The following is a 27931-nucleotide window of genomic DNA, read 5'->3' on the forward strand; positions in this document are numbered from 1 at the left end:
GCTGTGCTAGTCACCTCTAGAAGAGTGGTGTAAGCAGATCCCACCTTCCCTTGGCTGCACTAGACTTCTCTAGAAGACACTGGTGTATGCAGATCCCACCTCTAGAAGACACTGGTGTATGCAGATCCCACCTCTAGAAGAGACTGGTGTACGCAGATCCCACCTCTAGAAGAGACTGGTGTACGCAGATCCCACCTCTAGAAGAGACTGGTGTACGCAGATCCCACCTCTAGAAGAGACTGGTGTACGCAGATCCCACCTCTAGAAGAGACTGGTGTACGCAGATCCCACCTCTAGAAAAGACTGGTGTATGCAGATCCCACCTCTAGAAGAGACTGGTGTACGCAGATCCCACCGCTAGAAGAGACTGGTGTACGCAGATCCCACCTCTAGAAGAGACTGGTGTACGCAGATCCCACCTCTAGAAGAGACTGGTGCAGGCTTATGCCACCTCTAGAAGAGACTGGTGCAGGCTTATGCCACCTCTAGAAGAGACTGGTGCAGGCTTATGCCACCTCTAGAAGAGACTGGTGCAGGCTTATGCCACCTCTAGAAGAGACTGGTGCAGGCTGATGCCACCTCTAGAAGAGACTGGTGCAGGCAGATGCCACCTCTAGAAGAGACCGGTGCAGGCAGATGCCAGCAGATGCCGCCTCTAGAAGAGACTGGTGCAGGCAGATGCCACCTCTAGAAGAGACTGTTGCAGGCAGATCCCACCGTGAGCCCTTTGCTGCATCAGACTCCTCTAGAAGAGGCTAGAAAGGGGTCTTATGTAATGTCCGATTCCTCCCTAAACATGCTACAGCGGTGTGGGATCTACTTACCTCGGTTAACCCTGATTTAGGGTTCCTGACAGACACATGGCTTAAGCCGAACTCTACTCCTGCCATTACCTTAGCGCTACCAGCTGGCTATCGGTTCCTAAGGATAGACAGACAAACAAAAGGGGGGGGGGGGGGGCGGGATTGCTATTACTTATAAAGACTGTATATCAGTCTTTATGCTCGAGCAACATTGCAATGCTGATATTGAAATTTCTGTCTTTCACATTGATTTCCATCAGCAACTCAGCTGGAAAGGTGCCTTAGTGTCCCGGCCTCCTGGCTCTTTGGCAGACTTTTCACTCCAGCTTACGGGAAGAATTGCTCCCCATGTAATCTCGACTAATACATTTCTACTGTTTGGCGACTTCAACATGCACAGTGAATGTACCACCCTCCCCGACACGTCACTGCTGCTAGGAGACCTGGCTCTCCTGGGCTTAACGATGGCCCGACCCATTCTGTGGTTCACACACTTGATATCATCTTTTCCAACTTGTATCACGTGTGAACCCCCACAGCCACTGACTTGGTCAGACCATGCATCAATTGAAGTTATAATTCTGGGTCCCAGCGCGACTGCTGTTCCCCCTTCAGTCTCCCACAGTGTCCGCAGAAAATGGTGTAAGATCACCCTGGATACCTTCCAGGCTGCCTTCTCGCCATCCTGGGAAGTTGAACCCTCCATCATTGAGGATGGCCTAGCTGTGAGAAAGTGCCATCTTTCTTGCATGGTATGCCCCCACTTTTTGCTGAATTGCTGAATGTACTTTGACTGAGTGTGCCCTGGGCTCCTGCCAATCAGGTGCCCAGGGCCTATGTTCCTTTCCTAAAACAAACAAAACCCAAATTGGCAAACCCTGGCCACATGTCAGCCCCTGGTAAATGGTACCCTAGGTACCCAGGGCCTTGTGACCAGAGAAGGCCTCTAAGGGCTGCAGCACTCATTGTGCCACCCTTAAAGGCCCTGTACCCTTACACACACACACTGCCTTTGCAGGCTGAGTGTTTGGGTGCAAGACAAAAACAAAGTCGACATGGCACACATCCCTGTGTGCCATGCCCATCACCTACACTGCCATGGCATACATCAGCCACCCCTCTAGCTGGGTGCTTTATGCCAATGGTGTGGGTGCAGGAGCCCTGTGCCCCTGCAGTGCCCAGGTCCATTCCTGAGCACTGTAAGTGCAGTGCTGCCATTTAAGAGTACTTTGTGCTGAGAGCTCGTCAAACACGAGCTCCACAGCACCATAATGGCAACACTAAAGACTAAAGTTTGGTATCATACTTCTCAGCACATTAAACCCACACTGATGCCAGTGTGGGATTTAATGTAACAAGCACCCCAGAGGGCATCTTAGAGGTGCCCCCTTAAACCTAACCTACAATCCACGTCTGCTCTGAGGCTGCCTAGGCTGCCACACAGCAGACATGTTCTGGACCCCTGGGTAGGAGAGCCCCTGCTCTCCTGGGCCTGCAACAATGCACATCCTGGGCGAGGTGCTAAATCTCCTCCCCCAGGATAGGCAGGGGGAAGCTTCAAAGGCATGCCGCCTCTGTGAGCTTCCACAGGCCTCTACAACCCCCCACTCTGGCGGGAAGCTTTGGCCGGAAACCCCAAATAAGGACAGGGGATGTGCCAGCCTGCCAACCCCTCCCATCAGGTGGGGGAGGCGAGGTGAAGCACATCTCCGGGCTCGCGCCATCTTGAAGATGGGGAGCCCTACCCTATCCGGCCTAGGCTACTGCCCCCCTTCCACCGGAGAGAGGCAGGATAGGGGGTGTACCCACCCCAGGACAGGGACCCATTGGTCCCTGCCCTTCACCTACCTGTAACGCCCCTAAATCTAGTATTTAGGGGCACCCTGAACCTTCCTTCCCCAGATTCCAGATTCCAAACTACAAAGAAGAGCAAGAAGACAGAAGACCTGCCCTGCAGCTGCTGAAAAGAGGAAGACACCAACTGCTTTGGCCCCAGCCCTACCCGCCTGTCGACCCTCGAACCTGCTCCAACCCGGAATCTCTTGTGGCCAGCAACCTCACAAACCCCGGAGGACCTGGCTACCCTTCAACTCTGAGCCCCTGGGACTCCCATGAGTAGAGGCTCTACTCAAGAACTCACTTCTAATCCCTGGCAGCAGCCCGGAACCGCGAACCCAGCACACTCTGCACCAGCCAAGCCTGGCCGGTGCCGGAGTGAACAAAGACCACGAGGACGACCCCACAGCGACTGTGACCCCGAGTCCGGCACCCAAGGACCTCCCTCGACCCTCCTGAAGAAGCCTGCAGCCTCAGAACAAGGTGCCCTCCCCTACCGCGATCAACAGAGGGTAAGATTTCCCGACACCAAAAGGCACCCCTGCACGCGGCGCCCCGTGGCCCCCTGTGCCCACTCCCGGGGTGCCTACCTATCCTCCAACTACCCAACTTACCTCTCGAAGTGGTGATGGCACCTGAAGAATCCTCGTCCCCGAGCTTGCAGCCTTTTTCCAAACCGGAGATTTCCCTTTGAAATCAATTGAGCGCCCGAAGGCTCAAAAGCACCCTGCACCCAGCCGCCCGAGTGGCCCTGGCAGTGCAATCTCTACACCTATCTACTTCCCCTGAGTAAGTGACCAGGAGCCCAGCTCCCACAGCCGCGTGGCTTGCCAGTCAGCAGCCACCAAACAAGGCCCCCCTATTCCTCATAGGATAACATTGGGCCTAACTCTCTCTGCACCCGGCTGCCCTAGTGTCGCTGAGGGTGAACCAACTATACCTACCTGACCCTGGGGGACCCCTGAGTCCATGCCCAGAACCTCAACTCTGCCAGTCGAGTACTTACCTTTAAACCGATAACCCTATTTTCTTCATAGGGTAACATTGACTGGCTTTTCCTGAAATTTCTTCTAAGTGTGGACTTTTCAAATCTTAAAATATTCACCAAAAATCAGCCGAGTATCGAAAATGAAAATACTCACCTGCTCTTAGGTGAGCTCCCAGTGCTGGATCTTGGTGCCCAGCACTGGCTCTGGAAAATACTCACAACTGTACTTACCAGTAACCCTATTTTCTTCCATAGGAAATCATTGACTGTTTTTCTGTGGAATTTCTTCTAAGTGTCAATTTCTGCAATCTTTAAATATTCCTTAAAAATCGTATAATATCTGAAAACGTAATTACTTACCTGTTTTGGATAAAGGTCCCAGTACTGAGTCTAGGCACCCAGTACTGGATTACAAAAGTAACGAGAACCTACTGTACCTGCAACTTGAATTTTCTTCCATAGGGAATCATTGACTGTTTTCTCTGAAATATTTTCTAAGTGTCAACTTTTGAAATAGCTAAATATTGTTTAAAAATCACCACAGTAATTAAGTCGACTTTCATCACTTGATTCGAAGTACGGACCCAGGACTGAATCTAGCATCCAGGCCTGGAATTCCAAAAGTAATCTGTTGCAAATAACTTGAAACTTCCATTGAACTCAATGCATTATTGTGTTTAAAATAGAGTGGCCTACTGCAACCACTTGTAACTGTTTACAAAAGTCAATTGCATATTGCAAAAGTATTTATACAAAGCATCTCATTCTGAGAAAGTATATTTTAATACCTATTGTTGGTTCTAAAATAAAACGAGCATATATTTTTTTTATATATAAACCATTGGCCTAGAGTTCAGTTATTGAGTGTGTGAGACCATTTGCTGGCTGAGTGTGTACAACAAATGCTTTACACTGTCCTCTGATACTGCCTTACTGCTCGACCAAGCTACCACTTTAGAGAGTAAGGTTATATCTAACTTTAGCCTCTGCCAAACCTCTGGGGACTGTGGACTCTGTACACCCTGTACCTATTAAGGAACAGTATATACAGAGCCACTTTCTCACACTAGCTGGGTACAATTCTGCTGTTACTAGGGCCATTGATTTGTTTGCGCCTCTTACATCATTTCCGAATGCAGCTAGGTGGCCTTAATCAGCTTGGTACTTCCCCGGGCTTCGTGACCAAAAATGGCAGTGCAAAAATCTGGAGAGATGCTGGCACAGGTCCCAGGAAGTGAGGGACAAAGACAACGTCAAGAATGCCCTCTCCACCCACCACAAAAACAAAGGGAGCGCGCAAAACATTTATCGCCTTACAGTTAAGGCAGAGAACACCCCCAAAACCCTATTCTAGATACTGAAATCTTTCACTAGTCCCAAGGCCTGTGATAACCCCGAGACTCCTCCTCAAGCTCTCTGTAACGACATCGCCCAGTACTTCTCGCAGAGAATTGAACTTCTCTATGATCAGATCTCCCCCCTTGGGAGCCAGCAACTCAATGCTTTGCCTCCCGACTCACCAGTATCTGCAACTACACAACTGCTGGAGAGTTCCCCCCCATGTCTACCGAGGTGTTGGCAGCCTTACTTCACACTGTAAAATCAGGATCTCCCCTGGATGTTATTCCTGCAAAAGTAGCCACCTCCCTTTCCAACCGACTGTCCTCCCCCATAGGCACAATTCTCAACCTCTCTGAGAGAGGGTCCTCTTCCTCGGGAATGGAAGGCGGCACAGGTCATCCCTATCCGCAAAAATTCCAAGGTCCCTATGGAAGAGCTCTCCAATCTCCGCCCCATTTCCTTACTACCTCTCCTGAGCAAAGTCCTGGAAAAATACATCAATCAACATCTATCTGTCCATGTCGAAAATACTGGCAGCCTGGACCCCTCTCAATCTGATTTCAGGCCCAAATACAGCACGGAGTCTGCCCTGTTGGAGGTAACGGATAACATCAGGATGACTGTAGACAGTGGCCACTCTACGATTCTCGTGCTGTTGGACCTTTCTGCCGCGTTCAACACGGTCTCACACCAGATCGTGCTCCAGAGATTGGAGGAGATTGGACTTGGAGGACTTTCCATTCAGTGGATGACGAGCTTCCTGTCCTCCCGTACTCAGACTGTCAATCTAGGCCCTTTTCGGTCGGAAAAGGTGGAACTTACTAAGGGTGTTCCTTAGGGCTCATGTATGAGCCCTACATTGTTTAACATCTATATTGCTCCCTTGGCCAACCTACTTGGGTCCAGCGGCTTCCTGCCCATCTCTTATGCTGATGACACCCAGCTTCTCTTCTCCTTTAACAAATCTTCCACGTCGGCTCAGCCTACGTTTTCGGAGGGAATGACAGCCATTGCTCATTGGACGAAAAGTAATTTGCTCCAACTTAATGCAGGGAAGACAGATCATGCTCTTCGGAGATGCCCCTCTACTGTGGACCCCAGACAGGTGGCTGGCAGCCCTTGGCACCCCTCCTGGCCCTAAGGCCCTAGAAAAACTTGGACATTTTTCTAGATTGTGCCTTATCCTTGAAGGAGCTTGCTGCTTACACAGCCAGCGCCTGCTTCTATGTGCTGGGCCTGCTACGCGGTCTTTCCTTTTCTTACTGATTACACCCGTAAAACCCTCATTCAGACCATGGTAATGAGCCGTCTCAACTACTGCAACGCTCTCCTGGTCTCTGCTAACGAGTCTTCACTCAGCAGGTTGCAGGTGGTCCAGAACACTGCTGCGCGCCTAGTCATGAACGCCTTGTTCAAAACTGCTTCCCTTCCCCTTCAACAGCTCCACTGGCTTTCAGTCCGCAAGCATGTTAAATTCAAAGTCTGCTGTATCGTCCATAAGGCATTGCATAACAAAGGCCCTCTTTGCATCTCTAGGAAACTCCAGCATTACACTCCTATGAGGACCCTTTGGTCAGGAAGCAAATCGCTTTTTAGTCCCCAGGGTCAGGAAAACAAACCTGAAATCCCTTTACCTCGCTCCCCTTTACTGGAATCAGCACCCCATTCACCTGAGACAATGCCCTGACTATTTGCGCTTCAGGAAACTTCTTAAGACCACCCTATTTTAACATTGCCCTTTGAGCAGCACAGTCCAAAGCACAGAGGTACCCCTCAGGGGGTGATTCAGGCACAATACAAAACCCAGAAATAAATAAGACTGGTGTAGGCAGATCCTACCTTGGTCCCTTTGAGCTAGAACCCACTAGAAGAGACTGGTGTAGGCAGATCCAACCTTGTTCCTTAGCTGCACTAGACACTACTGGAAGAGGCTGTTGTAGGCAGATGCCACCTCCAGATGAGACTGGTGTTGGCAGATCACACCTTGGTTCCTTTGAGCTAGAACCCTCTAGAAGAGACTGGTGTAGGCAGATCCTACCTCTAGAAGATACTGGTGTAGGCAGATCCCACCTCTAGAAGATACTGGTGTAGGCAGATCCCACCTCTAGAAGATACTGGTGTAAACAGATCCCACCTTGGTCCTTTGCTGCACTAGACACTACTAGAAGAGGCTGTTGTAGGCAGATGCCACCTCCAGATGAGACTGGTGTAGGCGGATGCCGCCTCCAAATGAGACTGGTGTAGGCGGATGCCACCTCCAGATGAGACTGGTGTAGACGGATGCCGCCTCCAGATGAGACTGGTGTAGGCGGATGCCACCTCCAGATGAGACTGGTGTAGGCGGATGCCACCTCCAGATGAGACTGGTGTAGGCGGATGCCACCGCCAGATGAGACTGGTGTAGGCGGATGCCACCGCCAGATGAGACTGGTGTAGGCGGATGCCACCGCCAGATGAGACTGGTGTAGGCGGATGCCACCGCCAGATGAGACTGGTGTAGGCAGATGCCACCTCCAGATGAGACTGGTGTAGGCAGATGCCACCTCCAGATGAGACTGGTGTAGGCAGATGCCACCTCTCGATGAGACTGGTGTAGGCAGATCTCACCTCTCGAAGAGACGATCTCACCTCTCGAAGAGGCGATCTCACCTCTCGAAGAGACGATCTCACCTCTAGAATAGATGCTGGTAGGCAGATCCCAACTCTAGAAGAGACTGGTGTAGGCAGATCGTACCTTTATCCCTTAGCTCCACTTGACTTCTCTAGAAGAGACTGGTGTAGGCTGATGCCACCTCTAGAAGAGGCTGGTGTAGGCAGATCTCATGTCTAGAAGATACTGGTGTAAGCAGATCCCACCTTGGTCCTTTGCTGCACTAGACACTACTAGATGAGGCTGGTGAAGGCAGATGCCACCTGTGAGAAGTTGGCCTGATGTATGATGTCACTAGTTATAGTGTACACCTTACATCAGTCCAAATACCCTTATGGTGATTGGTTGTAAAGTCAACCTTATAGACCAGCTATCCTAGTGGTAGCATGGACAAGAGCAGTCTTAGGCTAAACTCTGAATGGCATGTGAAGCCAGCTGTGATACCATATATAATCCCTTGAATACCAAATGAAAGGACACCACAACAGATATATATATATAAAATAAAGTGTATTTATTCTAAGCAAACCCTCAGCACTCTTTATGAGTTTAGAGGTAAGTACAACACAGTCTTATTAATGCATACAGTAAGTCACACAGGTAAGTAATACAGTTAGGCCCTAGGGGCCACGCAAACCATATACTAAATAAGTGGTATAAGAACCACTGTCACGGAAATAGAATAGGCCTAGGCCTAGGGAATCGCTGGGGCTACACTACACTAGCGTTAGTTAGGGAGTGGGAGGCCCACGGGATTCGTGTGCAGAGTGGAAACACTCACGCGTAATGCGTAAAAGTCAATAGCAATGTTACAGTTTAGAAATAGATAGATTTAGGACACTTCCGGAGTAGCTAGGAAGTTGAGACTTGAAAACTAGACACTAGGATAGTCACTATCCTGATGAGCACCGGAGTACCCAAGTTACCTAGCCCACAGGCTGCGGGTGCATAGGGGTGAAGATGCGTCGTTTTCGTCGTCGACTCCTATGGATGCCTGAAGAAAGATGCTGACAGGCAGTCAGGGGAGAGTGTCCGGTGGATCCCAAGCCTGGGATCAAGAAGAGAAGAAACCTGCAAGCAGAGGGGACAGAGTCAAGGTCACTAGCCAGTGACCACGTGGAACCAGGAAGGAACCAGGCGATGTCGTGAAGAGTTGCAGGGGAAGGTGAAGCTTGTCGCTGGAGCCAGGAGGACCAGGAAGCGTCGAGGACGACCAGGACCAGGAGGCGAGCTGTCCCACGAAGGCTCTTGCTGTCGGCGGCGTCGAAGTTGGACTAGGACTCACCAAGCCTTGGCAAGCGGAACCCACGAAGAACAAGGGACTTGCTTCTGGTGCAGACCAGGAAGGTCTGGGGTGCTTCTTCTTTGCAGAGAAGCGGGAGCCAGTCTGGAGGAGCCAAACCAGCGCAGAAGATTTTAGGGAGCGTCGTCACAAAGGCCACTAGCCAGCGGGCAAGCAACCGGACAGACGCGGCAAGCAGGAAAATGCTGAAGGGCCCCACGCAGGACTCGTGGAGTGTGGGGGGCTGGTCTTCGGTGCAGATGGTGCTTGGGGTTGGGGCTTCTCAATCCCCGGTGCACAACTTCGAGGGTACCTCAGAAGCTGCGCTGTAAGTTACTAGCCACTTTTCCCAGGTAGCCGGTCCCACGTCGCTCGTCGCCTCCACGGATCTCAGCTCTGCTGCAGATGTGGATGAGGGTCGGAGAAGTCTGGAAATCAAGGCTCTGGTCGGGCTCTGCAGTCGGTTCCTCGTCGAACGTTTCACAAAGCAAAGGGTAGTCACTTGATGGTGCCTGTTTGCACAGGGTAGCCACTCCTTGGCTACAAGGGAGATTCTTCAGTCTTCTTCTTTCGTCGAATGTCGAAGGTCCAGAGTTTCTGTTCAGTTTTGCAGGTTCAGGATAATCTAAAGTCTTGAGGCCCAACTCCCACTCTTATACTAATCTGGGGGGCTGGGATACCTGCTAGGTCACGCCTTATGGGTGGGACCTGGGAGGGGGTGGTTACACCCACTTCCCTTTGTCCAGTTTCGCGCCAGAGCTGGGGCTGGAGTGCCCCAGCGCCGGTTTGAACTGGACTATGCAAGGAACACCTTGTGTGCCCCAGGCATGTCTCATTCCTTTCAGCCCACCCTGCCCCAATACACTAAAGGCTGTCTGGGGAGGTGCTAGCACCTCCCCAAGCAGGAAACCTATTGTCCAGGCCTCCCTGGCTGGGATCCCTCCCAGCAGCAGGAGGTCAGACTTGTGTCGTGGCAGCAGCATCCATTTTGTGATGCTGAGGCTTTGGTCAGAGGCTAACAGTTGAAGTATGATTTTAACATGTCTTTCCCTCTAGAAGGGGGGAATAATATTCTCATGTCCAGAAATGGCATGGGGGTATTATTCCCGAGTGTTAGACACCTTACACGACATGCTTTGATAAAGCCAAACCATAGTTACCATAACCGTCTAAGATTATAAGGCACTTTAAGAGTATATGGTAGGCTATATCATAGAACAGCTATAAGGACATGGTTCCGAAAGCTGCAGACAGGCTCAGCTCATGCTAGAGCACCATCTCACATGTTACCAAGCACTCTGCCTCCAGGATTGTCAAGGCCTGCCATAGGAGTGACTGATAGGTACACATGTGTCTATATGTAAGTTAGGTATAGGAATACTACACCTAAGCAAGGGGTGATTACACGACCTTGCCCCAGCTGAGTGATCAGCCAGTTGTGTCAAAATGGAAGGCCAGGCCAGGGGTGGCACAATACATGCTGCAGCCCCTGGTAGGCCTAGGGTACACCTATGCCCTGGGTACCTAGGGTACACTGTACAGGGGCCAATAAGGTGATCCTATCCAAATGGGTTATGCACCTAAAGTACATAGTAGTAATTTAGAGAGAGAACAGCAGGGCTGTGGGTCTGATTAGCAGGCCCACAGCCACATCTAAGTCGTAAACCAGTAAAGCAAAAGCAAAAAGTGGGGGTGAACATAGAAAGCAGACCCTACTCTCCTACACAACCCCCCCCCAAACTTAGGGACATTAAACTAACCTTGACCAGTTGAGTCTTCATGTTCTAAGTGGAAATATCTGGAGAGTCCATCTGCATTGGCATGGTCAGTCCCAGGTCTATGTTCCACTGTGAAGTCCATCCCCTGTAGGGAAATGGACCACCTAAGAAGTTTGGGATTTTCACCCTTCATCTGATTTAGCCACAAGAGGGGCTTATGGTCTGTCTGAATCTTGAAGTGAGTGCCAAACAAGTATGGCCTCAGCTTCTTCAGGGCCCAAACCACAGCAAAGGCCTCCCTCTCAATAGCTGACCAACGTTTCTCTCTAGGGGTCAGCCTTCTACTTATAAAAGCAATGGGCTGGTCTTGACCATCTACATTCAGTTGTGAAAGAACAGCTCCCACACCTAACTCAGAAGCATCTGTCTGGACAATGAACTCTTTGGAGTAGTCTGGACTTTTCAGAATAGGTGCACTGCACATGGCCTGCTTCAGGTCATCAAATGCTTTTTGACAGCTTGCTGTCCACTGAACTTTCTTTGGCATCTTCTTGGAGGTCAAGTCATTAAGTGGTGTCACTATGGACCCATAGTTCTTAACAAACTTTCTGTAGTACCCAGACAGGCCCAAGAAAGCTCTGACCTGAGTCTGGGTAGTTGGAGGAGCCCAGTCCTTTATGGTCTGGATCTTGCTCTCCAGTGGTTGAACCTGACCCCCACCAACTAGGTGGCCCAGGTATACAACCTTGCTCTGCCCTATCTGGCACTTAGTGGCCTTGATAGTGAGGCCTGCCTTTTGCAGGGCCTCTAAAACATTCCTCAGGTGGACCAGGTGATCCTCCCAGGTGGAGCTAAAGACAGCAATATCATCAAGATAAGCTGCACAATAATCATCCAACCCAGTAAGGACTTGATTCACCAGCCTTTGGAAAGTGGCAGGTGCATTCTTCAAACCAAAGGGCATTACCACAAATTGATAATGTCCTCCTGGGGTCGAGAAAGCAGTTTTGGCCTTTGCACTCTCAGCTAGTCTGATTTGCCAGTAGCCTGCTGTTAGGTCAAATGTGCTCAAAAACTTAGCAGCTGCCAGTCTGTCAATGAGCTCATCTGCCCTAGGTATTGGGTGGGCATCTGTCCTAGTGACAGCATTGAGACCTCTGTAATCCACGCAAAACCTCATCTCTCTCTTACCATCTTGGGTGTGAGGTTTTGGCACAAGGACTACAGGACTAGCCCAAGGGCTCTCTGAAGGTTCAATGACTCCCAGCTCCAACATCTTTTGTACCTCAACTTTTATGCAGTCCCTGACATGGTCAGGTTGCCTGTAGATTTTACTCTTCACAGGCAGACTGTCACCAGTGTCCACCTCATGGGTGCACCAGTTTGTCTGACTTGGGGTCAGAGAGAACATATGTCTGTAGGCCTGCAGAACTTGTCTGCAGTCCTGTTGCTGATGGGCAGTGAGGCTGTCAGAAAAGACCACACCATCAACTGAGCCATCATCAGGGTTCTGAGTCAACAGGTCTGGGAGAGGGTCACTCTCTTCCTCCTGCCCCTCATCTGTAGCCATGAGTAGCCCCATGTCTGCCCTGTCAACATATGCCTTCAATCTGTTGACATGAAGCACCCTGTGGGGGCTTCTGGGAGTCCCAAGGTCCACCAAGTAGGTGACTTCTCCCTTTTTCTCAACAATAGTGTGGGGTCCAGACCATTTGTCTTGGAGTGCTGCTGGGGCCACTGGCTCCAACACCCACACTTTCTGTCCTGGCTGGTAAACAGTCAGTACAGCCTTTTGGTCATGCCAAGCTTTTTGGAGTTCTTGGCTTGCCTCAAGGTTTTTAGAAGCCTTCTTCATATACTCTGCCATCCTGGAGCGGAGACCAAGTACATAATCCACTATGTCTAGTTTGGGTTGTCTGAGAGGTCTCTCCCATCCTTCCTTCACCAAACACAGGGGTCCTCTTACAGGATGCCCAAACAAAAGCTCAAAAGGGCTGTAGCCAACCCCCTTTTGTGGGACCTCTCTGTAAGCAAACAGAAGGCAGGGTAAAAGGATGTCCCATCTTCGCCTAAGCTTGTCTGGTAATCCTTTTATCATTCCCTTTAGGGTCTTGTTGAATCTCTCAACAAGCCCATTGCACTGTGGGTGATAGGGTGTGGTGAACTTATAGTTAACACCACACTCCTTCCACATTGCAGTCAAGTATCCTGACATAAAGTTGGCACCTCTGTCAGAAATGACCTCCTTTGGAAAGCCCACTCTGGAGAATACTCCAAGCAGGGCCCTTGCCACAACAGGAGCTGTTGTGGTCCTCAGGGGAATTGCTTCTGGGTACCTGGTGGCATGGTCCACTATCACCAGTATGAATCTGTGCCCAGATGCTGTTTGTGGGTCCATTGGTCCTACAATATCTATGCCCACTCTTTCAAAGGGGACCCCCACCACAGGTAGTGGTATGAGGGGGGCCTTTGTGGTGCCACCTGATTTGCCACTGGCTTGGCAGGTGACACAGGAGCGACAAAACTCCTTAGTATCTTCTGACATATGGGGCCAGTGAAAGTGAGGGACAAGCCTGTCCCAAGTCTTGTTCTGGCCTAAATGTCCTGCAAGGGGAATATCATGGGCCAAGGTTAGAAGGAAGCCTCTGAACTTCAGTGGTATGACCAACCTCCTGGATGCACCAGGCTTGGGGTCTCTAGCCTCTGAGTACAGTAGCCCTTCATCCCAATACACTCTATGGGTACCTTGAGCATTCCCTGCAGCCTCAGCAGCAGCCAGCTGTCTGAGGGGTTCAAGAGAGGGGCAGTCTAATTGAGCCTGCCTCAGATCTGCCCTGGAAGGTCCCCCTGTCCCAAGAAACTCAACCTGATCAGGTTCAAGTTCTTCTAGGACAGTTCCTTCAGGGCTCTCAGAACCATCCTCCTGGGAGGGCTGATCCACCACCTGAGGCAGGGGGGAAGGCACAGCCTTAACCCTACTGCTCTTTCTCTTGGATTGTGACTGGTCCATAGTTTCAGGATCCAGCACTTGTTCAGTGTTGCACTTTTTGGCCTGTGACCTGGTCACAGCAAGGACATGTGCATCTATCCCCAGCATTTCTGCATGGGTCCTATACTCCACTTCAGACCAAACTGAAGTTTCAAGATCATTGCCCAGTAAACACTCTACAGGAAGGTCTGAACTAACAACAACTTTCTTGAGGCCAGTTACCCCTCCCCAGGAGAAGTTAACAATAGCCACACTATGGGAGGTAGTGGCATTGCTAGCGTTGGTCACTAGGTAATTCTCACCTAGTATGATCTGTCCAGGGTCCACAAAAGCAGGTGTCACCATTGTGACACTAGCCCCAGTGTCCCTGTAGGCCTGAGCCATTCTTTGGTTGATAAAAGGTGTCTGTCTGTACTTGCCCAGGTTACTGGGGCCTACAGTAGAGGACAAAGCTAAGTCCCCATCACAGATCAGGACAGCCTGAGTAGGCACTCTGACTAGGCCAGAATCCTCCTCAGTTCCCAGGGTTAACCCTACTACACCCTTTTGCTGGGAACCACCACTTACAGCTGAACTAGGGGGTACAGTTGCCTTAGGGGCAATGGTGGCTGGGGGCTTATCCTTTTTGGTGCACTCACTAAACCAATGTGAGGTAGACTTACAATAGTTGCACCATGGTTTCTTTTGGCCTTCTTTCTTCTTATCCTTTTTGGAACCACCCTCCCCCTGAGCCTTTTGGGGGCCTGGTGAAGACTTCTGGTCTTTTTGTTTCTGCTCATTACCCTTCTGGTCTGCCTTTTTCTGATCACCGCCCTGGTTCTGGTTTTTCTGCTTAACTCTAGTCCTGACCCATCTATCTGCCTTCTTTCCCAATTCTTGGGGAGAAGTCAGATCAGAATCAATCAGGTGTTGATGCAATAGCTGGTTTTGACAGTTGTTAAGTATTTGTTCTCTCATGATCAAATTATACAATCCTGTATAGTCCTTAACCTTACTTCCCAATAGCCAGCCTTCCAGAGCCTTAGTGGCACAATCTACAAAGTCAGTCCAGTCCTGAGTCTGTGTCTTCTGGGTATCCCTGAACAACAACCTGTATTGTTCAGTGGTTAGGCCAAACCCATCAATCAGAGCACTCTTCAGGACAGTGTAATTATCTGCATCCTCATCACTAACTGTGAGGAGCTTGTCTCTTCCTTTCTCAGAGAAGGAGAGCCACAAGATAGCTGCCCACTGACTTTGGGGTACCTGCTGTACTTTGCAAGCTCTCTCCAAAGCAGTTATCCATTTGTGGATGTCATCCCCACACTTGTAGGGAGGGACAATCTTGCTCAGGTTTCTATTATCATAGTGCCTGTCTCTATCTCTAGGAATGTTGCTGCCACCAGTGGGTTCTAACCCACTTAACTTTTGTTCTCTAGCCAGAGCAAGCTTCTCTTTGGCAAGGGCAAGTTCTTCCCTCTGAATCCTCAGATTAGCCTCCCTCATTCTGGCTGCATGCTCCTTTCTCTCAGGTGAAGTCATTCCCCTGTGAGAGGAAGCATTAGAGGTGTTAGAGACATGGGAGTGGATGGATTCCCTTGAAGGGGATCTGTCCCTCCTGCTTCTCTGTGAATGTCTACTTGTGGGTCTGTATGGGGGGACCCCATGCAAACTCCCATGTAAACTTAAGTTAGCCTGGCTAAGTCTCCTTACTTGGCTCTGGCTGTCTACCTCCCCATCTGAAGGCCCATCTGACTCCTCTGTGGTGGGTAGACCCTCCTCTGCGCCTAGGGCACCTTCCTGTGATGCCCTCTGAGCATCATACTCCTCTAGGAGTTGTCTTAACTGAAGGAGGGTAGGGTTTGCACCCTGTTTTATTCCTCTGGAGGTACACAATTGTCTCATCTCCTGGAATGTTAAGGTATCATACCTAGAGGGGGTCTTCTGCAGACCTGCCCCTCCTGAGAGAGCATCTACTTGATCTCCTCCCAGAGGCATGATCTAGTGAGGGTGTGGTGTGTGCACCTACCTACACTAGTTGTATCTACTAAACCTTTCTAGTAGTTGTAGTCAGGGTGTGTTATTCCCTTCAACCTACAACTACAAAGTCCAGTAGGACTTAAGTATAATAATCTATGTTATATGTACCTAGACAATATCTGTGTGATCTTTCAATTTAGTATCTCAAGATTACAATGGTATTACAACAGCAAGCTCAGATCCCAACCGCTGCTCACCAATGTGAGAAGTTGGCCTGATGTATGATGTCACTAGTTATAGTGTACACCTTACATCAGTCCAAATACCCTTATGGTGATTGGTTGTAAAGTCAACCTTATAGACCAGCTATCCTAGTGGTAGCATGGACAAGAGCAGTCTTAGGCTAAACTCTGAATGGCATGTGAAGCCAGCTGTGATACCATATATAATCCCTTGAATACCAAATGAAAGGACACCACAACAGATATATATATATAAAATAAAGTGTATTTATTCTAAGCAAACCCTCAGCACTCTTTATGAGTTTAGAGGTAAGTACAACACAGTCTTATTAATGCATACAGTAAGTCACACAGGTAAGTAATACAGTTAGGCCCTAGGGGCCACGCAAACCATATACTAAATAAGTGGTATAAGAACCACTGTCACGGAAATAGAATAGGCCTAGGCCTAGGGAATCGCTGGGGCTACACTACACTAGCGTTAGTTAGGGAGTGGGAGGCCCACGGGATTCGTGTGCAGAGTGGAAACACTCACGCGTAATGCGTAAAAGTCAATAGCAATGTTACAGTTTAGAAATAGATAGATTTAGGACACTTCCGGAGTAGCTAGGAAGTTGAGACTTGAAAACTAGACACTAGGATAGTCACTATCCTGATGAGCACCGGAGTACCCAAGTTACCTAGCCCACAGGCTGCGGGTGCATAGGGGTGAAGATGCGTCGTTTTCGTCGTCGACTCCTATGGATGCCTGAAGAAAGATGCTGACAGGCAGTCAGGGGAGAGTGTCCGGTGGATCCCAAGCCTGGGATCAAGAAGAGAAGAAACCTGCAAGCAGAGGGGACAGAGTCAAGGTCACTAGCCAGTGACCACGTGGAACCAGGAAGGAACCAGGCGATGTCGTGAAGAGTTGCAGGGGAAGGTGAAGCTTGTCGCTGGAGCCAGGAGGACCAGGAAGCGTCGAGGACGACCAGGACCAGGAGGCGAGCTGTCCCACGAAGGCTCTTGCTGTCGGCGGCGTCGAAGTTGGACTAGGACTCACCAAGCCTTGGCAAGCGGAACCCACGAAGAACAAGGGACTTGCTTCTGGTGCAGACCAGGAAGGTCTGGGGTGCTTCTTCTTTGCAGAGAAGCGGGAGCCAGTCTGGAGGAGCCAAACCAGCGCAGAAGATTTTAGGGAGCGTCGTCACAAAGGCCACTAGCCAGCGGGCAAGCAACCGGACAGACGCGGCAAGCAGGAAAATGCTGAAGGGCCCCACGCAGGACTCGTGGAGTGTGGGGGGCTGGTCTTCGGTGCAGATGGTGCTTGGGGTTGGGGCTTCTCAATCCCCGGTGCACAACTTCGAGGGTACCTCAGAAGCTGCGCTGTAAGTTACTAGCCACTTTTCCCAGGTAGCCGGTCCCACGTCGCTCGTCGCCTCCACGGATCTCAGCTCTGCTGCAGATGTGGATGAGGGTCGGAGAAGTCTGGAAATCAAGGCTCTGGTCGGGCTCTGCAGTCGGTTCCTCGTCGAACGTTTCACAAAGCAAAGGGTAGTCACTTGATGGTGCCTGTTTGCACAGGGTAGCCACTCCTTGGCTACAAGGGAGATTCTTCAGTCTTCTTCTTTCGTCGAATGTCGAAGGTCCAGAGTTTCTGTTCAGTTTTGCAGGTTCAGGATAATCTAAAGTCTTGAGGCCCAACTCCCACTCTTATACTAATCTGGGGGGCTGGGATACCTGCTAGGTCACGCCTTATGGGTGGGACCTGGGAGGGGGTGGTTACACCCACTTCCCTTTGTCCAGTTTCGCGCCAGAGCTGGGGCTGGAGTGCCCCAGCGCCGGTTTGAACTGGACTATGCAAGGAACACCTTGTGTGCCCCAGGCATGTCTCATTCCTTTCAGCCCACCCTGCCCCAATACACTAAAGGCTGTCTGGGGAGGTGCTAGCACCTCCCCAAGCAGGAAACCTATTGTCCAGGCCTCCCTGGCTGGGATCCCTCCCAGCAGCAGGAGGTCAGACTTGTGTCGTGGCAGCAGCATCCATTTTGTGATGCTGAGGCTTTGGTCAGAGGCTAACAGTTGAAGTATGATTTTAACATGTCTTTCCCTCTAGAAGGGGGGAATAATATTCTCATGTCCAGAAATGGCATGGGGGTATTATTCCCGAGTGTTAGACACCTTACACGACATGCTTTGATAAAGCCAAACCATAGTTACCATAACCGTCTAAGATTATAAGGCACTTTAAGAGTATATGGTAGGCTATATCATAGAACAGCTATAAGGACATGGTTCCGAAAGCTGCAGACAGGCTCAGCTCATGCTAGAGCACCATCTCACATGTTACCAAGCACTCTGCCTCCAGGATTGTCAAGGCCTGCCATAGGAGTGACTGATAGGTACACATGTGTCTATATGTAAGTTAGGTATAGGAATACTACACCTAAGCAAGGGGTGATTACACGACCTTGCCCCAGCTGAGTGATCAGCCAGTTGTGTCAAAATGGAAGGCCAGGCCAGGGGTGGCACAATACATGCTGCAGCCCCTGGTAGGCCTAGGGTACACCTATGCCCTGGGTACCTAGGGTACACTGTACAGGGGCCAATAAGGTGATCCTATCCAAATGGGTTATGCACCTAAAGTACATAGTAGTAATTTAGAGAGAGAACAGCAGGGCTGTGGGTCTGATTAGCAGGCCCACAGCCACATCTAAGTCGTAAACCAGTAAAGCAAAAGCAAAAAGTGGGGGTGAACATAGAAAGCAGACCCTACTCTCCTACACCACCTCCAGATGAGGCTGGTGTAGGCAGATGCCACCTCCAGATGAGGCTGGCGTAGGCAGATGCCACCTCCAGATGAGGCTGGTGTAGGCAGATCTCACCTCTCGAAGAGGCGATCTCACCTCTCGAAGAGACGATCTCACCTCTCGAAGAGACGGTTGTTGGCAGATCCCACCTCTAGAAGAGACGATCCCACCTCTAGAATAGATGCTGGTAGGCAGATCCCAACTCTAGAAGAGACTGGTGTAGGCAGATCGTACCTTTATCCCTTAGCTCCACTTGACTTCTCTAGAAGAGACTGGTGTAGGCTGATGCCACCTCTAGAAGAGGCTGGTGTAGGCAGATCTCATGTCTAGAAGATACTGGTGTAAGCAGATCCCACCTTGGTCCTTTGCTGCACTAGAAACTACTAGATGAGGCTGGTGAAGGCAGATGCCACCTCCAGATGAGGCTGGTGTAGGCAGATGCCACCTCCAGATGAGGCTGGTGTAGGCAGATGCCACCTCCAGATGAGGCTGGTGTAGGCTGATGCCACCTCTAGAAGAGAGTGGTGTAGGCTGATGCCACCTCTAGGATAGAGTGGTTGTAGGCTGATGACACCTCTAGGAGAGAGTGGTTGTAGGCTGATGCCACCTCTAGGAGAGAGTGGTTGCAGGCTGATGCCACCTCTAGGAGAGAGTGGTTGCAGGCTGATGCCACCTCTAGGAGAGAGTGGTTGCAGGCTGATGCCACCTCTAGGAGAGAGTGGTTGCAGGCTGATGCCACCTCTAGGAGAGAGTGGTTGCAGGCTGATGCCACCTCTAGGAGAGAGTGGTTGTAGGCTGATGCCACCTCTAGAAGAGACTGGTGTAGGCTGATGCCACCTCTAGAAGACAGTGTTGTAAGCGGATCCCACCTTGATCCCTTAGTTGCACTAGACTTCTCTTGAAGAGACTGGTGTAGGCTGATGCCACCTCTAGAGGAGGCTGGTGTAGGCTGATGCCACCTTTGCTGTGCTTGCTCTCCCTTGCAAGAAATGAGCTAGGGTCAAACCCTGGTCTCTTTACTCCACTAGATCCCTCTATATCATCAAAGGTCCCCAGAAATAAGTTCAGCCATGGCTTAGGATAGCAAAGTTTTGTCTTAGAACTACCCCAAGAAAATGTTGTCCCCCCACAGTAGGGAAAAAAACAGCATAGATAATTGTGCACCTAGCAAGCTCCGATCCTAAGCAGACCATTCTCAAGGTAACAGATTTGTGGACCTGAGCATGAGGAAACAGGAAAAAAAAAAGCCACAAACAAAGGACAAAAAGGAACCTGGCCTCCATGAAAGAACGACAGCGCAAATGTCATTGATGGAAGGGCGAAGTTGGTTCTTTTGACAAATGTTTAATGCTAGGCCCTAGGGTCTTCATAGATCACCACTGTGGGATCCAGGGCCCTGGGATCTTCAACAGTCCTAGATGTATCGATCACTTGTTCTGCTGCAACTGAATCTTCGGGTTTTGGTGGCCTTATATGGCCTGCCTAGGAAAAGTTAGTTTTTCGCCTCTAAGAGGGAGAATAAAAACCCTTTTTGTTTTTCTGATTGTTTTGCGTTTAAATATATTGTGATTATTCATTTAAAAAAACTCCACAGGCATTGGTTTTGTGGCTTGAGATTATTTTCTATTATTAGTTGTCTAGCGTTGAGGATTGGGGAGATTTCATTTCATGTTGATACACCTGCTGAAATCTGGTGCGGAAGTCATTCTTTTTTCGTCCAATGCCCCAGGTTTGCTCCTATTTTTCCTCGTCTGTTATTGAGATATTAGATCGCTTGTTAACTGTGCTTCTATTTTTAGTCTGTGTATTGTGCTCCAAAAGATGAACTCAAGCTCTGTTGTCAAGCACCGTTCTCGTCCTGAAGTTTAATTCCAGTGGTGTCACTGTGTTTTCTCTACAGTGATAACTCTCAGATGTATGGTGCAGTTCATCGGGCGTGATACCAAATACAGGTAGGTGCTGAGCTCTGAAGCACAGAAGGAGTCCTTTCTCAGTAGTAAATAAAGTGGTGTCTTCTGATCGGTTTAGTTCACTGGAGTTGAAAGATCGGCTTGAGAGCCAAGCTTGTGGCTGTGTTCCAACCTCACATGTACCGCCAGAATTTACTAGTGTGTGAATCACTGATACTTTTGGCTCCACGTCAGTGCCTGAGATGCAGTCACGGATCTGTACTGCTGGTTGTGAGCAGGAGATGTTGAGTCTGCTCTCCTGGCCGTACTCCACCTTCTCTGCTAGTTTGATACCTGCACGTTTGTGATGTGGCCCTGATCCTTTCCTGAGGCGTGAAGCAGCGGATGGTTGGTGAATGGTGTTGCCTGTATCACTGTGGAGCCCCTTGATCAGGCGCTGGTAAAGGTTGCGAGTGTTGGAATGTCTACCTTCTCTTGATTCTCTACCAGCCTTGAGCTCCTGCACAGTTACTGTTTGTTGTTGCGGGATGTGATGCAGCAAATGAATGGCAGAAGCCATGTCCTCATGGTGCTCCTCCTCTGCCAGTCTGCACCGGTGGTGTGATGCAGGCACTGATCCTTGGCGTGCTGGTTGTGATGGAGCAGCAGGTGGTAGAAGCCATGTCCTCATGGTGCTCCTCCTCAGCCAGTCCGCACCAGCGGTGTGATGCAGGCACTGATCCTTGGCGCACTGGTCGTGATGGAGCAGCAGATGGTAGAAGCCATGTCCTCATGGTGGTGCTGCGGTGTGATGCAGGCACTGATGCTTGGCACGTTAGTTGTGGTTGAGCAGACGGGTGGTAGGAGCCATGTGGGGTGCTCCTCCTCTGCCAGCCGCGGTGTGATGCGGGCACTGATCCTTGGCGTGCAGGTTGTGATGGAGCAGATAGGTTGCAGAAGCCATGTCCTCGTGGTCATTCTCCTCTGCGTGCCCTTGTGGTTCTCCTCCTCTGCCAGTCCACACCAGTGGTGTGGGGCGTGCTCTGATCCTTGGCGCATTAGTTGTGTTGGAGCCAATGTTGAGCGGTGTGGATCGGTTCTCTCTGGCTCTGCTTGGCTACAAGTGTTGTCCATCTGCTTCCTGGGCGATGTGTAACTTGTACCCTCTTTTCTTTGCAGTGGAGTTATTGATTCCATGGTCACAATTTACCGCGAGGATGGGATCTTGGGCCTCTTTGCGTAAGTTCTGATTGTTCTGTGTCCATGTCAGCTCGTGGGAATGGGAGCGGGGGCTCTGGAGTGGGATGAAACTAGAAATCTGGTTAATTGGAGCTAAAACTAAGATGTAACAGAAGCAACATCACATATTTCAATGGAGCACTGATTTATGAAGCACTTCATGCTCTACAGATGTGGTCTACTCTAGTCTGGTGTTTTACCTTTCTACAACAGGGTCATGGGGTTTTTTCTGCCGGGAAACTGGATAAAGAATGATCGAGAACTGATGTATGCAGCGACTGGTCCATCTTTTTATTCTTTGCGAATTGGGTAACTATCACTATCCGGTCCTAGCAGAAGGGTCTGGTGGCTTGGTGGACTAATGCGTCCACTATAGGGACCTGTGTTCAACCTCATGGTCACAGGTTCAAATCCCGGTGGGTCCACTCAGCCTTTCATCCTTCCGAGGTCGATGAAAGGAGTACCATTGAGTTGGGTAACAATATACATCTGTTATTCAGCGCCAGGATACCCTTGGGTGAAGGTGCGCTTTACAAATGCACGTTATGTTATAGTTAGGCTGTCCGGTTTTAGGTTTAAACCTATAATAACTGATAAAACCCCACCGAAAGGGAATTAGCCCTCACCAGTGTAAACATATAAACACTGAAAAAACACCTGCACAGCCACAAACTAAATGGCATTCAAAGAAAGAAAAAGGGGAGTCAGTCATTTTTATTTCTTCCTGAAAGGGCCAATACAATGTTACTTTGTTATACAAGGTAGCAGCAAGAAAGACTGGGCTAACCTTATTTTGCTTGACGTTTGTTGTTTAGAGATGTCAATAAAATATTGTTTCTTCTTCCTTTTGCTTTTTCCAGTTTTGTGGTCTTTTGTCTAAAGATGCAGAGTTTAGAAGCATGCTTTGGGTCTTGTTTAATTATTTTATAAACTGTAGAGAATCGGGAAATATCAAATTTGATATTTTGGCTACGTTTCTTTCTTTGACGGATAGGTAAAATGGCTGGTTTCATAAGAATCTTTCCCAATATATACCATTACATTTTCCCACAGGCTTTAAACATTCCATGCAAGGTGTAGTGACAGGTATATGTGAAAAGAGTGCCGTCACCAAGCATCCGGGATAGTGGTGAAAAGATGACACCAGACTTTTGGAAAACATGGAATGCAGGGTCACCTGGAATGCTGCTGCAAAAGCTTCTTACCAGGTTTAACAAAGATTGGAGTGATATTGTTTGTACTTGCAGTGATTTAGCTATGTATATGAAAAGAGTTGTGTGATGACCTGTTAAAATCGATATCTGAGCTGAAGTACTTTCCTGTAAAAGATCCTTGCCACTTTTTAGATGGAATACTGAAAGCACCTTTGTAATCTTCAGAGTAAATGAGGGATGCTATTGACTTTTTAGTCCATTCTGGTGCACTGTTTTGTTATGTACCGAAACTAAAACACAAATATTTCTCATTTTGTGCTTTGAGTGGCATCAAAGAAAGAGTCATCCCACCGTGTCACTTAGCTGGTGATTCTCCGTTCTTGAGGCTGTGAATTCTATATTGTCCATGTGGTCACTTAGCTGGTGATTCTCCGTTCTAGAGGCTGTGAATTCTATATTGTCCGTGTGGTGACCCTCTACAGAATTTTTGCTGAGTGATCATGCCAAAGGCAAGAAATGAGAGGCTCTTCAGTCGCACATTGATAGTGATGTGAATAAAAGTGCACTCTGCTGCATTCTTAGATTTTACAGGAAGCTCAGACTGCTGTAGTGGACACAAAAAACCTAGAGTCTCGATACACTCTTGTCTACCAAGTGTTCAGCATAATTGGCGTAGAAGTGAAATATCTCATTGAGTAGGCTGAACGACACTTTTAGTGACTTTGGCTAGCCACTTGGTAAGCAGAGACATGTTGAGGAGCTAGTCGGTAACTTTAATTTTACAATGTATGAGAAATGGCTTGCAATGATGCCTAGAAATGTTCCTTCACCAACCATGGCATTTGAAGTCAATGAAGCCTCAGTGAGGTACTCTGCACAAGTACTCCGGAGTTTCAAAAGTACGGCTTCATTTTTGACTGCTTCAATAACTGAGGGCACATACGCCCAGTCCAACACACATGTTGACCAGTGGCCAGAGTTAGCATATTATGTACTGGTTGTTTTGGCGTTGCCCATCTCAAGTGCCAATGTTGAGAGGGCCTTTTCACAGATAGGTTTACATGGGAAGGAAAAAGCGAGCGCATATGACCAAAGATTCTTTAAAGAAATATTGTAAGGTGTACTACAATAAGTTTGATTTCTAAAAATGTATTTGGACCTCATATACACTGTACGTACACTGTGTATATACCATGCACTAGCAGTGCAGAAAGGGAGCAATAATAAAAGCAATACGTTCCATAAACACCGGAAAAACACTGTTTCTGTTTTTAATGGTGCAAAAATGTGTAACCACTGTTTTTTAAAGGTATTGAAATCACTTGAAAACACTGAAAAAACCCCACCAGAATTTACCAAAAACAGAAACTGAAAAACAGGAAAGCCTAGTTATAGTTAGTAAGTGGTGTAGCCCGCACTTCCCCACCAGAGCTAGTGCATGGGTTTAGTAAAATGGGCTGATTAAGTCTTATAAGCACAGACCAAATACTGTGATCTGGGCACACGTGGCTTTAAGAAGCAGAAGACACCACACCTGATTTGTTGTCCGGTTTACTGTAGTCCAAGTGTTGGCCCATAGAGAATTAATACCTTCTGCAGGGTTTGCTGCTTAGTGAAAAGTAAGCTGATAAATATTTTGCTTTTACCTTTCTTTCCTGTTTTGTTGGTAGCAGTGATTGTGGTGCTGGTGAGGTCACACCTGTTAGCAGTTGGATAGTCGCATTCCCCCCCGCTTTAGGTATCAGCGGTGCTGACAGTAATGCTTGCAGCTCCCAGTGATTCTTTGCGTATTCCATGATGGTGCAGCTTCTCGGTCCTTGATGTTCCAACAGATGTCGTCTCACCTTGTGCTTTGTACAAGGATTGTACCTTTAGTGTTGGTCCTAGACGTGATGCCCAGTATGCTTCCCTTAGGAACATTCGTCACTTTCTAGCTCTACCTTTGCAACACAGAGTTTGTATCTTCACTTTCATATCAACTTCAGCCGGGTAGCCTTTTATGTTGCACCTTTCAGCTTTTGCAGTTCGGTCAGGTGGGTGGTCTGTCTGATAGCCTACACACCTGAGTGGGTTCTAGTGTCCTACTCCTGTCAGTCTCAACACCTTGGCATGTTTTAATCAAAGTCTCCCTGTTCCAAGATCTTCCATGTTACCATGTTACATGTGCTTGTTTCTTCAGTATTTACATGGCTAGTTCCTCTCTCCTTCTAGCGGCCTAGTTCCACGTCTGCTGGGTGACATCATTTCTTTGTGGCTCTGTAATATGCTGGCCTACTTCATCAACACCTACGCACTGGAAAATGGGGTAAGGTGTGTGTGTGTGTGTGTGTGTGTGTGTGTGTGTGTGTGTGTGTGTGCCTGCCTGCCTGCCTGCCTGCCTGTCCCAGAGTGGGGGGGATTTGGGTGTGTCTTCCTTTCTTGGTTGTGTCTGTGTGGGTTTCATGACGTGTTACAGTTTCTGCTGTCTTTCACCCAAGTACACTTTCTATACCATTTAAGATCTTCCCCCATTCGTGAGCTCCGTGCTATGTCTGGGAGAAAGGCTAGAGTCTGTGCGGATGCCTTGAAGTGTTCTTGTGCCTGCTCTAGGTGCCCATAGAGAAACACTGCTCGCACCAGCACACATTCTCCTGGGTCGAACTGATCCTTGTCTCCTCTTCTGACCTTGTGAATGAGGAACAAGTCGCTCAGGTTATCCAGCCCTGGATCTTTCATACATTCTGAAGAAGCTCATAGATGGAATGGTCATCGACGACTGTGCCTTTCTCATTGACAGTGGAGGTTTGGTTGCTAAGATGTTCCATGCCGTTTTTTGCCCAGGTTGTTCTTTGTCATTTTTAAAAAAAAGACTGAGTGATGGTTGGAGGAGGTGGCTTTCACCTTCGTGAAGTGCTTGAAGGGGGCACTTTTCACAGAATCTTCCCCAGAGGAGTGGGGTTGGAGGAGGTGGCTTTCACCTTCGTGAAGTGCTTGAAGGGGGCACTTTTCACAGAATCTTCCCCAGAAGAGTGGGGTTGGAGGAGGTGGCTTTCACCTTCGTGAAGTGCTTGAAGGGGGCACTTTTCACAGAATCTTCCCCAGAGGAGTGGGCATCTCCTTTAGAAGGAGGTGTTTCCAACCTTCTTAATCTTAAGCATCTTTGAAGGCAGGTGATCCAGGTGTTGCAGCAAGACGCTTTATGGCTGGGATAAAGGCAAAGCCTGGTCTGATCATTAGATGCCTCAGAGTGGATCTTTTGTCCGCCGTGCGAGCTGGATATGAAGAGGGCTTTTTTCCTTCTTAGCCACTGTGGCAGCTGGCGACAGTCCCCCTGATCCAGTACTAATCTGTAATTCCCAGAGAAGACCCTCAAAGCAACTCAGTTGAAGTGGCTGAAGTCCAGGGAGGACTGAAAGTGACGAATGACGGGTCAAACATGAGTTAAAGCAGAGACTTCTGCCACATGAGGTGTGGTAGACATCAGAGCTGTGGTGGCCCCTAGGGGGGAGTAAGAGAGCTCCACACTTCACCCATTGGCTGAAGCTTGGGTTGTTTTCAGTGAGGACAGGCTACTAAATAAACGTTTGAGGCCTATGACCATCTTAAAACTGTTCACTGCTATTTAAAGTTGCAGAGGACAGCCAGCCTGACGAAGGCTAATGATTCCATGAAAGAAGTCAACAGTAAGGAACTGAAGTGGCAAGTCACTCATTTTTGATACGAACCTGCCTGTACTTTTTCTTGCCTGCTGCTTGGGGGCTGTTATCCCTGGAGTCAGCAGAGCGGACATTGTGGGCTCCACTTCCCGGCAGCCCCTGCGGCGCGCACGCCGCTGACGCACTCGCCCAGCGCCAGGAGGCGCACAAAAGGATCCCAGGGCGCGCGCGGGCGAGCCTGGGCAAAGCCCGGGCCCCTCTGCGCCCGTCCGCGGCTGGCCGAGGCAGGGCAGGGCCACTCCCCTCGTAAAACTGGTAAGAGAAAGACTTCTTTTGTTGTTCCCCTGTTAATCAAATTTCATACCTGGACCAAAAAATGGGAAAAAGGAAATTGCCACTCAAGGGGAAAGTGCTCCCAAAGAGCGCGCCAATTACTAAATACCTGAGAAACGCTGTGGGGATTATTAATAGCGAAATTGTCCATGTCGAGGAACAACTGGCAGCTACACAAACAGCTCTTGATGCTGTCCTAAAAGAATCCGCTCCCCCCGGATGTTTTTCTAGAATTGCCCACCCAATTCACCCTCCTTATCATAATTATAGCTTCTTGCAATGTGTTCACCCCGACAACCGCATTAGCAGAAAACCAGTGAACAACTTGATTTTTCAGGGACTCATATGTTTCCTTCTGAGTTACCACTGGTTTTGGGACGTTATTTAGGATAATAACATAAGGGGTCGCCTGTGGTGGAAGATTGTGTCCCCTGAATATCATTATTATCTTCTTTACTTCTAATCATCCTAGTCGATTGTATATTTTGCTGCTCCCTTATGGCCGGTGGAATATCAGCTTTATGCGGCCTTGGGTGAGGTGGAGATTTTAGTGACAATACATCCCCTACAGCAAGGGTGTCCTGATTTTCACTGGAAGGGAGGATAGCAATTTTGTCCCCGTTTGCTCTGGCATTTTCTGTCAACATAGAAATGGGGTTAGTAGATTTGGAGATACTGGTAATTGTATTCAGAGACTTAGAAGGTAAGATTTCAGTCACCATTTCCGATAAGAAAGCCATGTCTTTCTGTAAAAATGTAATCTCCGACATCAGACTTCTTTCTATGCGGTCTAGTTTGCCATGAAGTCTTTTGAATAATGTCTCAAGATCTTGTGCCTTAGATTTAATAGGGGTATTGTCCCCCCCTAGAGTCCCAGGATTTTTATCGCCTTTTTTTGTCTGGGCTTTGGTTTAGTTTTGGTATATGTTGGTAGGTGCTCCACCACATTGTTTATGGGTCGCAAACCTTCCTTCTTTTTGGCCATGGGAGATGTCGAGGACGTATCATCTGTTGAAGCTGAAATCTACAGGGATGTATTTAACACACAAGGATTAGCTTCTGACATGTATGTCGCAGCTGATAATAG

General features: G+C 49.0%; 1 protein-coding gene across 6 annotated transcripts in view; it reads left to right on the forward strand.

Annotated features, from left to right (window-relative positions):
* Positions 1-27931, forward strand: part of LOC146859588 (mitochondrial carrier homolog 2-like) — a 379079-nt gene that overhangs the window by 239267 nt on the left and 111881 nt on the right. For all 6 annotated transcript variants that reach the window (XM_085646528.1, XM_085646529.1, XM_085646527.1 and 3 more), the window contains 3 exons: positions 20495-20546; positions 21663-21722; positions 25088-25181. In XM_085646528.1, the coding sequence (XP_085502654.1) occupies positions 20495-20546; positions 21663-21722; positions 25088-25181 (206 nt within the window). The remainder of the gene's footprint in view (positions 1-20494; positions 20547-21662; positions 21723-25087; positions 25182-27931) is intronic.

Source organism: Triturus cristatus, chromosome 3_1, assembly GCF_964204655.1.
Source record: "Triturus cristatus chromosome 3_1, aTriCri1.1, whole genome shotgun sequence".
NCBI lineage: Eukaryota > Metazoa > Chordata > Amphibia > Caudata > Salamandridae > Triturus > Triturus cristatus.